The 14,124-nt window shown below is 45.4% G+C and overlaps 2 protein-coding genes across 7 annotated transcripts in view; one reads left to right on the plus strand and one right to left on the minus strand.

The window, feature by feature from the left end:
* Positions 1 to 1,226: 1,226 nt before the first annotated feature.
* On the minus strand, positions 1,227 to 12,214 carry LOC140911537 (uncharacterized). Of its 2 annotated transcripts, XM_073344784.1 has the most exons (5): positions 11,680 to 12,214; positions 6,260 to 6,410; positions 4,781 to 4,882; positions 2,524 to 3,440; positions 1,227 to 1,960 (listed from the first exon to the last, which is right to left on the minus strand). In XM_073344784.1, exons 4-5 carry the CDS (start codon positions 3,107 to 3,109, stop codon positions 1,440 to 1,442), a joined length of 1,107 nt encoding a protein of 368 aa, XP_073200885.1. In that variant the 5' UTR covers positions 3,110 to 3,440; positions 4,781 to 4,882; positions 6,260 to 6,410; positions 11,680 to 12,214; the 3' UTR covers positions 1,227 to 1,439. The 2 variants fall into 2 exon arrangements, with proteins under 2 accessions (XP_073200885.1, XP_073200886.1); XM_073344785.1 differs by lacking the exon at positions 11,680 to 12,214 and having other exon boundaries at positions 6,260 to 6,414.
* Positions 11,869 to 14,124, plus strand: part of DMXL1 (Dmx like 1) — a 146,205-nt gene continuing 143,949 nt past the window's right edge. For 3 of the 5 annotated variants that reach the window (XM_073344772.1, XM_073344775.1, XM_073344773.1), the window contains exon 1: positions 11,871 to 12,197. In XM_073344772.1, the coding sequence (XP_073200873.1) occupies positions 12,111 to 12,197 (87 nt within the window). In that variant the 5' untranslated portion in view covers positions 11,871 to 12,110. Of the gene's footprint in view, positions 12,198 to 14,124 lie in introns of all 5 variants that reach the window. The other 2 variants (XR_012159032.1, XM_073344776.1) reach the window with 1 other exon arrangement.

Raw genomic sequence — 14,124 nt, forward strand, 5'->3', positions numbered from 1 at the left:
CTCACTTTGGCAATTAGGAGCACATTAAACACCACACGCATTATCCAGCAGTATATGCAGCACCGGAACCTGGCAGAGCGATACCGGGCAAGGAGGCGACGTCAGCGCGGTCACGTGAGTGATCAGGACATGGACACAGATTTCTCTGAAAGCATGGGCCCTGCCAATGCATGCATCATGGTGCTAATGGGGCAGGTTCATGCTGTGGAACGCCGATTCTGGGCTCGGGAAACAAGCACAGACTGGTGGGACAGCATAGTGTTGTAGGTCTGGGACGATTCCCAGTGGCTGCGAAACTTTCGCATGCGTAAGGGCACTTTCCTGGAACTTTGACTTGCTTTCCCCTGCCCTGAGGCGCATGAATACCAAGATGAGAGCAGCCCTCACAGTTGAGAAGCGAGTGGCGATAGCCCTGTGGAAGCTTGCAACGCCAGACAGCTACCGGTCAAATGGGAATCAATTTGGAGTGGGCAAATCTACTGTGGGGGCTGCTGTGATGCAAGTAGCCCACGCAATCAAAGATCTGCTGATATCAAGGGTAGTGACCCTGGGAAATGTGCAGGTCATAGTGGATGGCTTTGCTGCAATGGGATTCCCTAACTGTGGTGGGGCCATAGACGGAACCCATATCCCTATCTTGGCACCGGAGCACCAAGCCGGGAAAGGTACATGACGCACGCATCTTCAGGAACTCTGGTCTGTTTCAAAAGCTGCAGGAAGGGACTTTATTCCCAGACCAGAAAATAACTGTTGGGGATGTTGAAATGCCTATATGTATCCTTGGGGACCCAGCCTACCCCTTAATGCCATGGCTCATGAAGCCGTACACAGGCAGCCTGGACAGTAGTCAGGAGCTGTTCAACTACAGGCTGAGCAAGTGCAGAATGGTGGTAGAATGTGCATTTGGACGTTTAAAGGCGCGCTGGCGCAGTTTACTGACTCGCTTAGACCTCAGCGAAACCAATATTCCCACTGTTATTACTGCTTGCTGTGTGCTCCACAATATCTGTGAGAGTAAGAGGGAGACGTTTATGGCGGGGTGGGAGGTTGAGGCAAATCGCCTGGCTGCTGGTTACGTGCAGCCAGACACCAGGGCGGTTAGAAGAGCACAGGAGGGCGCGGTACGCATCAGAGAAGCTTTGAAAACCAGTTTCATGACTGGCCAGGCTACGGTGTGAAAGTTCTGTTTGTTTCTCCTTGATGAAACCCCCCGCCCCTTGGTTCACTCTACTTCCCTGTAAGCTAACCACCCGCCCCTTCTCCCTTCAATCACCGCTTGCGGTGTCACGAAGTCATCGTTGCTTCACATTCATGCATTCTTTATTCATTCATCACACAAATAGGGGGATGACTACCAAGGTAGCCCAGGAGGGGTGGTGGAGGAGGGAAGGAAAATGCCACACAGCACTTTAAGCACAGCACATTAAAAGTTTACAACTTTAAAATGTATTGAATGACAGCCTTCTTTTTTTGGGGCAATCCTCTGTGTTGGAGTGGCTGGTTGGCCGGAGGCCCCCGCACTGCGTTCTTGGGCGTCTGGGTGTGGAGGCTATGGAACTTGGGGAGGAGGGCGGTTGGTTACACAGGGGCTGTAGTGGCAGTCTGTGCTCCAGCTGCCTTTGCTGCAGCTCAGCCATACACTGGAGCATACTGGTTTGATCCTCCAGCAGCCTCAGCATTGAATCCTGCCTCCTCTCATCACGCTGCCGCCACATTTGAGCTTCAGCCCTCTCTTCAGCCCGCCACTTACTCTCTTCAGCCCGCCACCTCTCCTCCCGGTCATTTTGTGCTTTCCTGCACTCTGACATTATTTGCCTCCACGCATTCGTCTGTGCTCTGTCCGTGTGGGAGGACAGCATGAGCTCGGAGAACATTTCATCGCGAGTGCGTTTTTCTTTCTTTCTAAGCTTCACTAGCCTCTGGGAAGGAGAAGATCCTGTGATCATTGAAACACATGCAGCTGGTGGAGAAAAAAAAAAGGGACAGCGGTATTTAAAAAGACACATTTTATAAAACAGTGGCTACACTCTTTCAGGGTAAACCTTGCTGTTAACATTACGTACATAGCACATGTGCTTTTGTTACAAGGTCCCATTTTGCCTCCTCCCACCGCGTGACTACCCCCTCAACCTTCCCCCCTCCCTGTGGCTAACAGCGGAGAACATTTCTGTTTAGCCACAGGCAAACAGCCCAGCAGGAATGGGCTCCTCTGAGTGTCCCCTGAAGAAAAGCACTCTATCTCACTCTCCTGAGGATAACACAGAGAGATAAAGAACGGATGTTGTTTGAATGCCAGCAAACATACACTGCAATGCTTTGTTCTACAATGATTCCCGAGTATGTGTTACTGGCCTGGAGTGGTAAAGTGTCCTACCATGAAGGATGCAATAAGGTTGCCCTCCCCAGAAACCTTTTGCAAAGGCTTTAGGAGTACATCTAGGAGAACCGCGAATGCCAGGGCAAAGTAATCCTTTCACATGCTTGCTTTTAAACCATGTATAGTATTTTAAAGGGTACACTCACCAGAGGTCCCTTCTCCGCCTGCCGGGTCCAGGAGGCAGCCTTGGGTGGGTTTGGGGGGTACTGGCTCCAGGTCCAGGGTGAGAAACAGTTCCTGGCTGTTGGGAAAACCGGTTTCTCCGCTTGCTTGCTGTGAGCTATCTACAACCTCATCATCATCATCATCATCTTCTTCGTCCCCAAAACCTGCTTCCGTGTTGCCTCCATCTTCATTGAAGGAGTCAAACAACACGGCTGGGGTAGTGGTGGCTGAACCCCCTAAAATGGCATGCAGCTCATCATAGAAGCGGCATGTTTGGGGCTCTGACCCGGAGTGGCCGTTCGCCTCTCTGGTTTTCTGGTAGGCTTGCCTCAGCTCCTTCAGTTTCACGCGACACTGCTTCGGGTCCCTGTTATGGCCTCTGTCCTTCATGCCCTGGGAGATTTTCACAAAGGTTTTGGCATTTCGAAAACTGGAACGGAGTTCTGATAGCACGGATTCCTCTCCCCAAACAGCGATCAGATCCCGTACCTCCCGTTCGGTCCATGCTGGAGTTCTTTTGCGATTCTGGGACTCCATCATGGTCACCTCTGCTGATGAGCTCTGCATGGTCACCTGCAGCTTGCCACGCTGGCCAAACAGGAAATGAGATTCAAAAGTTCGCGGTTCTTTTCCTGTCTACCTGGCCAGTGCATCTGAGTTGAGAGTGCTGTCCAGAGCGATCACAATGGAGCACTCTGGGATAGCTCCCGGAGGCCAACACCATCGAATTGTGTCCACAGTACCCCAAATTCGAGCCGGCAAGGTCGATTTAAGCGCTAATCCACTTGTCAGGGGTGGAGTAAGGAAATCGATTTTAAGAGCCCTTTAAGTCGAAATAAAGGGCTTCATTGTGTGGACGGGTGCAGGTTTACATCGATTTAACGCTGCTAAATTCAACCTAGGAATTGTAGAAAAGGGAAAAGTAGAAGCACTTGTTAAACTGTTACTTCTTAAGCAGCAAGAGAATCTTACAGCAGTAACCCTTTCCCCTGGAAACAGTCTGATGAAGAAGGCACTCTAATCTTATAAAGTGAACAACACCAAAACTAGAAAAGAGTACGTGAATAAATCACAGCACTGTGACTAATATCTTCTGAAAAAGAACCCAATGCAAACATTCATCTCCCTGCCACTGTCCAAAGGAAGAGGTTATATGAGATGATTGATGTAAAAAATGAATTTACTTCATGTAAAATACTTAGAAGTATGACAACATGATCTGTTTTAACACAGCTTACATTATAAGAAAGCAATAGAAAAGGTAGCAAATGTCATCCAAAGCCGCAGGCTAAAGTTCTGCAACACAGAGTACAGAAGAAATGAACACAGTAAGCTTCTTGCCTCTCTGTTTCAGAGAAAGATAAATATTTTGCAAAATGGTTGACTGTTCAGAACCACCCTATCAAATATCTGAGTGTTTATACATTCTATACTTAAGATGTAAGCCCTGCTATTTTGGCTCTTTTATACCACTGTGGCTGCATAAGGGGACCAGAACCCAGGCAAACCTTCCTGCAAGGGATTCCCATCATGTAGGGGCAGTGGGTGAAATCCTGGCCCTATGAAAGTTAACAGGAATTTTGTGATTGATTTCAATTAAGCCAAGATTTGATCCAGTGTTGCCACAAATCTAACAATCTCCATATGGAGGTATGCAGATGGTTCTGTCAAGGATGAGAAAGAGGGATTGGAGGTAGGAGGGAATGAGACTGGAGTGCATAGCACTTTGGTTATTCTGGACTGCAGGACAGTTCTATAGGGAGCTATCAGTTAGAGCTCATGGCCTGGCATATTAGAAACTTTCACTGAGAGAAGGACTGGTAGCCAGGCCACTTATATACAGACCTTTAACAGTATAGTTGTCATGTACTAAACATGCCAAATAAAATGCTAGCTTCTTTCAGAGCTGTTTGTGTGTCATTCACGTAAATGAGTTTGTTCCAGTTAAGGAATGACTCATTAAAATAATGTTCATTATTAACTACAGATTACAAATATTCAGCATTGTGCATGCATAAATAAAAATAATTAACAAAGGTATTCACTTCCTACTGTACTAACCTCAAGAACATTATCATCATTTTGTGGTCTTCTTTTTTTAGAAATAGTTTTGATTACAAAATAGAAGATGATTATTTCAAATTCTCATCTGACTTTCTTTTCCTGACACATTCTTTCTGAACTGCTAGTAGAAGCTCATCTTCAACCTCAAGTGAAATGTACTAATGAAAAACTTACATGAAAGTAACAGACTTTGTACTGCTTTTAAAGTTGTTACTAACTTCCTGAATCAGTCATCTTCTGTTCTCTGAAGAGGGTTTTTGTTTTGTTTTTCAAAGTCTGAGCAAAAACAGCATAGATATTTTTAACAGCAAAGCAATGTATAAAGTACACTTTTTTCTAAGTATTAAAAGAAATTGTGTGGGTTTTTTTGTACTGGCTGTAGCATCAAACTGGCAAGAGCTAAGAATTTAAATTTGGCAGAGTCCAATAATAAATTCCTGAATTAATAAATAATACTAATATGTAGCATTTATAGTGATTTACATCTTCAAAATGCAGTATTTGCAATGTATTGCTATCAAACATAAAAATAAACTTATTTTTTTAGTGCACTAAGCAGATATAACTCTAAATATGTACAGGGAGCACATCTATTGAATAAGATTATTCCAATTTTCAGACAATAACAGCACTTTAAAGTGTTCCAGTTGTAAACATGCCATTTAGTATTCCAGTTAGGTCTAGATCAGGGGTCTCAAACACGCAGCCCACGGGGTTTTTTCATGCGGCCCACCAAGCTCCCCGCGCCCCCCTGCCTACCCCGTGGTGCCGCGAGCCCCGCGCTGCTCCCTGAAGTGTCCGGAACCATATTCCTGCAGCCCCGGGGGTGGGGGAGGCAGAAGGCTCCGTGCATTGCACCCTCCTCCAGGTACCTCCCCCACAGGTCCCATTGGCCGGGAACGGGGAACCATGGCCAATGGGAGCTTCGGGGAGGTACCTGGAGGAGCGGCAAGAGCAGCACGTGGAGCCTTTTGCGCCCTGTCCCTCAGGGACGTGGTTCTGGCTGCTTCCTGGAGCAGAGCAGAGTGGCATGGGGCCAGGGCAGGCAGGCAGTGAGGAAGGGGAAGGGGTGGGAAGAGGCAGGGCAGGGGCGGGGCCTCATGGAAGGGGTGGAGTGGGGGCGGGGGCAGCAAGGGGGGATGTCAGTGATGCAGCCCTTGGGCCAATGGACTGGTCCTCATGTGGTCCTCGTGATCATTTGAGTTTCAGACCCCTGATCTAGATTAATAAAGCAACTGTTAATAAATCTAACCCTTGTTTCATTCTTGTGTTCTGATATCCTGACTTCTTCTCTTTCTAAAATTAAATACTTGTGAGTGGAAGATAGGATTATTTTGCATGAGCACCATTATCCCACAGCACATCGTGTTGTCAATCATATATGTGTCACACATCTGTAGTGAACAGAGTTTAAAGAACTATGGTGACATGATTACCACACCTTTAATGTCTGGAAGATTCTGGGTTGTCTGAGTTCAAAAGATTTATCAGTTGATATCAGCTGAAGCTGGAGTTGGTTTGAGACTGAACCCAGGAATTAAGTGGGGTTGATGTAATTTGTAAAGAAGGACCTTTTCTAATGATATTTTTTGTTTTTTACTGTTTTGTTGTTCTGATCCAATTAAAGTCAGTGTAGTACATTACAAAACTTACTGGTTTCTGGAGCCATAATAAAATCACTAGTGCTGAGGATGAGATCATTTTGGTGGGATTAATTGACAGGACATTTTTGATGGGATCTTTGTGATGGAATTCTTTCAGAAACAACAGAGTGATCAGTGTGACAGCCATGAAGGAAACATCTCTAAAAGAAAGGAGGAGAAAGAAAGGAAAAAAATAATCATGCATGAAAAAATGAACTATTTCCACTTTGATGAAAAAGGGTAAAGATTTTTAAGATTATGTACAAAGACTTCAGCAGTATTTGTTTTCAGTGATATTGAAAAGTCACTATTTTCCCCCCTAACACTTCTTAGGAAAGGGATATTTGCATTCTCAAAAGATGTATGTGTTCCGTTTAAAAACTAGGTGATATTAACTGGGGGGTATTGACTTAGATGCTTAAAGAACTATAAACCCCCAACAAACTTGAACTCCTGAAAAAGGAACTCATTCTGGAAGGAATAATGGATATAACTTTGGTGTTTTGAGTCCAGCGAGAGGAAAGTATGGCAGTGTGAGAGAATACCTCTACCTACACATCATATAAAGGAAGGAAAAGCCAGCCTAGATGGAAAAATGGCAAGTGTCTCTGGAACTAGGAAGAGATCAGAAAGTGGGAGGGATTCTTGTTTTGGTTGCTTTGCAATGTTACATTAACCAGATCAGTAGTTTGTTTTGTTTAGAACATAAGAATGGCCATACTGGGTCAGGCGAATGGTCCATCTAGCCCAGTATCCTGTCTTCCCCCAGTGGCTGGTGCCAGATGCTTCCGAGGGAATGAACAGAACATGCCAATTTATCATGCAGTATTCAAGTATTCAGTATCCAAGTGGACGTACCATGGATTTATATAGTGGCATTACATGTTCTGCCTTATCTATTCTTTTTCAAAAGGATCTTAATATTCTGTTAGCTTTTTTTGACTGCTGCTGCACATTGAGTAGATGTTTTCAGAGAACTAGCCACAGTCACTCCAATATCTTTCTTGAGTGGTAACATTTAGTTGACCTCACCATTTTGTATTTATAGTTGGGATTAAGTTTCTAATGTGCATTACTTAGCATTTATCAATATTGACTTTCATCTGACATTTTCTTGATGAGTCACCCAGTTTTGCGAGATCCCTTTGTAACTCTTTGCAGTCAGCTTTGGACTTAACTATCTTGAGTAATTTTGTATCATCTGCAAACTTTGTCACCTTGCTGTTTACCCCATTTGCCCAGATCATTTATGAATATGTTGAACAGCATTGGTCTTAGTACAGATCCTTGGCAGGCCCTACTATTTACCTGTCTCCACTGTGAAAACTGACCAGTTATTCCTAACCTTTGTTTCCTATCTTTTAACCAATTACTGATCCATGAGTTGATCTTTCCTCTTATCCCAGGATTCCTTACTTTGCTTAAGAGCCTTTGGTGCGGGACTTTCTTGTCCACATGTTTGCTGAAACCCTCAATGAATCCTAACAGATTTGTGAGATATGATTTCCTTGTACAAAAGTTGTGTTGACTCTTCCCCAACATATCATGTTCATCTATGTGTCTGATAATTCTGTTTACTATAGTTTCAACCAGTTTGCCTGGTACTGAAGTCAAGCTTCCCATCCTGTAATTACCAGGATTGCCTAAAAAGAATGGCTTATGCATGGGAATCTCCCTCTCATTCTCTGCAATGAAGACGGATGCACAGAATTAATTTAGCTTCTCTGCAATGGCCTTATTTTCCTTGTGTTTAAATGAGGTGAAGTGCAGGAGCTGGGTAAAAAGAGATGATATGTAAGCTGGGCTTCTTTTGCCACAGAGGGGAAATAATACAACAAAAGGAATAATTTTTCCTCCAACAGCATTTTTGCCCAGCTGTGTGAATAGGGAAGGATCTGTTATACAAATTACGCCTGTCCATAATAAGACGCTTGTTACTTAAACCACTCCCCAGAACTCTTTGTTGTGAAGAACAAGACTGAAATACTCCATGTTAGATTAAACAGAACAGAAATAATGTGAGCATGAGAATGGAAACTGATACAGGAGCTACAGTATCTGAAGAACACATGCAAAAATTGCTAACATAACAGTAGGAGAAATTAAAGCTGTGTTGAAAAACTAATCAAGGGGAGATGATAGTATAAGGATATCTGTAGGTACATCAAGTATGAAAGCGTATGTTTGCCATTGCCACTAAATGTACAGAGAAAAAGGGTCCTTTACTAATTGGCAGAAACTGGAGAACCATGCATTACATAACAGATTTTGTGTCAAATTTGGAGAAAAACAGAGATCTGTTTGGTTGTTTCTTTTTTAATACAGACAAGGTTTTAGTAAAAGGTATAATAATACTACTGTTGAGATTGGTAGTGATTATAAATTCACCATAAGTAGGTGGCCTCCCCCAACCTATTTTAATATTTACTCAGTGTTGCCAATTCTCATGATTTTGTCATGATTCTCATGATAATTATCGTGGCCCTTAAAGCCCGAACTTCTGGAGTCAAGTGGATATGTGATGATATGTGATGATTTCAGCCTTCATTCTTAAAGATAAAGTAGGGCTTTTCCATTAATCACAGTTAATGCCTGTGATGAACTGAAAACCAAATTAACATGTTAATTTTTTTAACTGTGTTAATTGCATACTTCTGGGCTGGGAGAGAGGCATCGACTGTGGAGGGACCTGAATGTGTGCGGTCAGGCACAGTAACCCAATCCGCCTCCAGAGGGTGAGAAGAGGAGAGCAGAGAAGAGGAAGTGGTTCCCAGCCTGGCTCCGGTGAGAAGTAGGGATCCTGGCCATGCAATGCCCCATTGACCCCACCCAGTCCCTCGTTCCATGCCATGCCTCATTACCGATGGCTGGCCCCTTGCTCTGAGGACCAACACCCCACCCCTCTGCACCATGCCCCATCGCTCCTGATCAGCCCCTCGCTCCAGGGGGTACCCCATAGAAAACAGGGGCCTGGTGAACTCAGCCTCCCTGCACCAACCTCTCCTCCCCTGCCACATGCCAAGTCCCTGAGGTAAAATCCACCCTCTGTTGCAAACAAGGGCTCACTCAGCTGAAGGGAACCCACCTAGCTCAGTAAAAGGAGGCGAGCCTGGTGAGCCCAGTACCAGAAATCAGCCTTCCAGAAGCAGAGCAAGACTCCTCCCTCACCATCATGCTTCATTGCTTGCTTCCCCCTGAACACTGAATGCAGGTTTCTAAGATGAAACTCTCTTCCTTTTTGGAAAGTATGCAAGTCTGGGAAGCTTAGAAACCCAACCCAACAGGAGTAGCATCAAGAATCCACCCTTCTCCTGCACAACTCACACCCCTCCCCCTTCAGAATACTGACTTTCTGAGATAAAAAAAATCCTTCCCCTTCCATAAGCCACGACTCCTCTACAGAAGGAAGAAGAAGTAGGCCTGAGTACACTTGTAGGCTCTAAAGTTTTACATTGTTTTATTTTTGAGTGAAGTTCTATAAAAAAATAGTACTACATTTGTAAGTTCAACTTTCATGATAACGATTGCACTACATTACGTGTATGAGGTGAATTGAAATACCATTCTTTTGTTTCTTTTTTACAGTGCAAATATTTGTAATAAAAAATAATAATATAAAGCGAGCAGTGAATACTTTGTATGTTGTGTTGCAATTGAAATCATATATTTGAAAACGTAGAAAACATCCAAAAATATTTAAATAAATAATATTCTATTATTAACAGTGGGATTAAAACTGCGATTAATCGCGATTAATTTTTTTCATCACTTGACAGCCCTAAGAAAAAGTAAGTTTCTAGCCTTCATGGCTGCGGCGAAAGCTTCAAAATGTGACCCTTGTGCACTCTAAAGGCTCAGAAAGCAGGAGAAAATAAAAAGAACAACAAATCTACTATCTTTATGTAATCTTATGATTTTTGGTGAGCCTGATTTAGGATTTTTGAACATTTGGTGTAGTCAATACTGTTTACTTATATGGGGAATGTGAGATTGGTGTACATGAACACCATTACTCACAGCACCTACTGCAAACCAGGCATACTTTACATGTGCTCTAGTGTTTTTATGGTCTTCTATTGGTTGGTATAGACAGGTGCCCTGTGACAGAATGCACCCCTGTATTCACACCCTACACATTATTGTACTAATTTTTGTACAAGGCATGCCTTGTGATGTATCATTTGAAAACTCATAATTTGCTGATTAGTAATATTATGGTAAAATGCATGTAGCAATATGATGTTTAAACTTATGAACATAAGCTGAAATCATGATGTTTCCCAGATAAGTCTGGGGCGTAGCTAAAAAACACACCGCTGATTGACATAAGTTTCACCAGCACAACTGCTCAGCACTATGTCAGTAGGAGAGGCGCTCCTACCAACATAGCTAACATTGCTCGTTGGGAGTGGTTTAATTATGCTGACAGGAGAGCTCTGTCCTGCTGGCAAAGAGTGGCTACACGGGAGACCTTACAGCGGCACAGCTGTAGTGGTTCAACTGTGCGCTGTAAAGTCTGTAGTGTAGACATGGCCTAAACCAGTTTATAAAAGATAAAGGGCAAACAGATGCCCCAGCCAGGTGTCAACAAACTGATGCACCATCACCTATCAAGTGGCCGTTCTTTGTCAAGTAAGGGGGAGGGGCAAGGAGATCTACATCTTGGAACAGAAGCAGCATGAGGTCTCATTCCTCCGCCAGACCCTGTCTGTTGATTGTCAACTGGAAATACTTTTTCAAAGAGGGACTGACACTATAAAAAGGAGGGGCAAACACCCCAGGACAACCCTCTCTCGCTCTCTCTGCCCATCTCTTTTTTACACTTGCTATCTGGTTACCCTAGACACAGGAAGCATTTTCCCCCATTTATATCCCTCCAATAGTTCCAGGGCCCTTCTAGCAGACGCGGAGCTTTCAGTGTGTGGCACATGGAACGAGAGAGACTTCAGAGGTTTGGAAGTGGGTTTTCTAATAACTCTTAACAGCACAGCAACAGCCGTCACTGACAGAGATAAAAAGAAAAGGAGGACTTGTGGCACCTTAGAGACTAACAGCGGATGCCTCCGATGAAGTGAGCTGTAGCTCAGGAAAGCTCATGCTCAAATACATTGGTTAGTCTCTAAGGTGCCACAAGTCCTCCTTTTCTTTTTGGGAATACAGACTAACACGGCTGCTACTCTGAAACCTGACAGAGATACTTTCAAATCGCGCCCTCTGGTTAACCCCTCCCCCCCAGGCTGGGTCAATCCGCACGGGAAAAACACCGATGCGGCAACGCCACCGCCACTGCGCTTGTTAACCGCACAAGCGAGCGCGCCCCGCTGTGACGCTCCCGTTCCATCCCCTTAACGTCGCCCTCGGGTGCCCACTCGCAGCTCTGGCGGAACAGCGACAGCAGCATCAAAATCTCTAGTGAGCATGCGTACACACCCCATCCATACTTCCCTGGACAACCAGCCTCCCCCGACGTTCCTTTCTCCGTAAGTTTACTTCCACGCACGCGCAGAGAACACCTTCCGCCGCACATCCAGTCTCTGGGTAGGGCTGGCACACTCGCCGCTACAGGAAAGCCTATGACGTCACTAGAGCAGAGTCTCGCGATATTTCGTTTTTGTTCTGTTCCGCTGGTGCCGGCGGAGGCGGTGAGCACGGTGGAAGGGGGGCTGCGTTTGTGACCCGCCCTGCGGGGAGGCGGGGTTGTGAGGCCCCGCCCCGAGCTATGTGCCACCGCCTTCGCCGCTTGCAGGACCGAGAGCGGCCGAGCGGCTGTGGAGCCTTCGCTGCCGCCCCGGCGGCCGGACCGTGAGCCTGGCGCCCGGACGCCTGCAGTGAGGCCAGCCGGGCCCCGCGTTCTCTGCGCCATGAATCTGCACCAGGTGCTGACCGGCGCCGTGAACCCCGGGGACAACTGCTTCTCCGTGGGGAGCCTCCACGAGCAGCCGCTCACGGTGAGTCCCGGGCCGGGCTGCCCAGCTGTCCCGAGCCACCCGCTGGCGGGGCCTCTGCAGTCTGCCGGGCAGCCCCCCGCGTGCCCAGGGCTACTCCCGGGTGCTGACCGCCCCCCCCCCCGGGCCCAGGGCCCCCCGCTTCCCACTCGCTCCGTCCTGTCCTCCCGCTGGGGACGAGACTCCTCTTCTCCCGGCCCCGTCCGTCCTGCACCCACACAGGGTGGCCTGAACTAGCCGGGAACCAGGTCGCTAGCTGGTTGCGTCCGGGAGGGGTGGGATTGGCATGGGCTGGTTCAGGTGCACGGGGGACACATGACACGAGAGGCGGGGGAGCAGCGCAGCGCAGCTGATGAGATCAAAGTGCTGCGAAAGTGTGATGAGTAGGGACGCTTCATTTCTTGCGCTTCTGTTGCGGCTGTTAATATTATCGTACAATAGCGCACACCCACGGTGTGCTAGGCACTGTCCACGTACACACGCAGGATGACACACTACATAGTTTAAGGCCTGTAGTACACCTGTTCAGAACTCGTATTGGGGGGAGAAGTATCCACACCCTTTTTAAGATCATGGTTAATGATGCTTGTGGTGAAAAAGCTATAAGCAATAAATATATATAAATGTGAGCAATGGCATGTTAAAATACATGTAACATAGTGTCTTTCAAGTGTCTTTTCAGTTTGCAAGGGTAAGTATGTGGTGCCTTAAGAAAATGAATCTACATGTTAGATTTCATAAATGTCACCTTGAAAACATGAGTAAAATATTTTAAAGTCCTTACACTGACATAAGCTAACAGTTGAGTTTTATTTCATTTTGAGTAGATGACACTAATGGCAAGTGAGCACTACAGCGCTACATCGGTGCAGTTGCACATCTGTAGTGCATCTGGTGAAGACTTGTTATGCTGACAGGAGAGCCCTCTCCCGTGGTCATAATTACTCCATCTTGGCGAGAAGTAGAAGCTGTGTTGTTTGGGAGAGCGTCTCGCTGACATAGAGCCAGTGTGGACAGTGTGAAATTTGCATCACTCGGGGGTGCGCGTGAGGCTTTTTCACATCACTGAGCGAGTAAATTAGATTGACTTAAGCATTAGTCTAACACGGCTATCCCTTTGATACTTAGGCATTAGTGTAGACCTGCCCTAAGAGATATATTAGAGGTCCTTGAGAGTGGCAAAGAAAAAAACCCTTGAAGATAGAGCTATTTTTAGCACATTTAAAGTTCAGAAAGGCACTTTTTTTTTTGTTTGTTTTTGCTGCATAGTAACTCTGAATTATGTTCTAAAATCTTGATGTTAAAGCTAATATTTCTGAACTTCCTGTTTGTATGCACCCTGCTGCTGGGAAGTAACTGTGCATAGCACTTTAAGTACATATTAGGCTTCTGTACAGTTTTTAATTTTTGTTCATAAGAAGGATTTTTCTCTTTTATCCTTTCACTCTCCAAAGCCCACTATTCTACCCTCCCTTTGTTGAGTGGAGTGACTAGTTTTATATGAGTTTTGTTTGTCTTTAAACTTGAATAAGTATTCTCATCATAATAGACTATGGAGTTCAAAAGACTCAATCTTCAGTCTAAATGTAAACTATTCTCTTCTATTTCTCTTCTCTCCCTGGTTTGGCTCCCTCTTTCTTGGGGTGCCTCATCAGCTGAGTATCTTATCCTCATTCTTTTCCTATCTTTTCACATGAAATGATGCTGTGGTATTGTTGTTGTGCTTAAGTCTTTGTCTGGATGAAATTGTCAGGAACCTAGTCAGTTTTGCTTGGTACACAGTGTATCAGAAGGGGCCCAAAGTAGAATTTAGCAGATTTGTCAGTTTTGCTCTGGAGCAGCAGCACCCAAGATAGTGCTATAAACTGTGGGATATCTTCAGTCTTGCACCCAGTTTAACTTACTGCCTAATTTGTTGGAGAACGATTGC

This window comes from Lepidochelys kempii, chromosome 5, assembly GCF_965140265.1.
Source record: "Lepidochelys kempii isolate rLepKem1 chromosome 5, rLepKem1.hap2, whole genome shotgun sequence".
NCBI classification, from domain to species: domain Eukaryota; kingdom Metazoa; phylum Chordata; order Testudines; family Cheloniidae; genus Lepidochelys; species Lepidochelys kempii.

Excerpts from the sequence above, each read along its gene's own strand:
- LOC140911537 (XM_073344784.1), bottom strand. The coding sequence starts at position 3,109 with ATGCAGAGCTCATCAGCAGAGGTGACCATGATGGAGTCCCAGAATCGC. Across the intron at positions 1,961-2,523 it reads AGGCGGAGAAGGGACCTCTG|CTGCATGTGTTTCAATGATC; the intron begins GTGAGTGTACCC and ends TTTCTCCACCAG.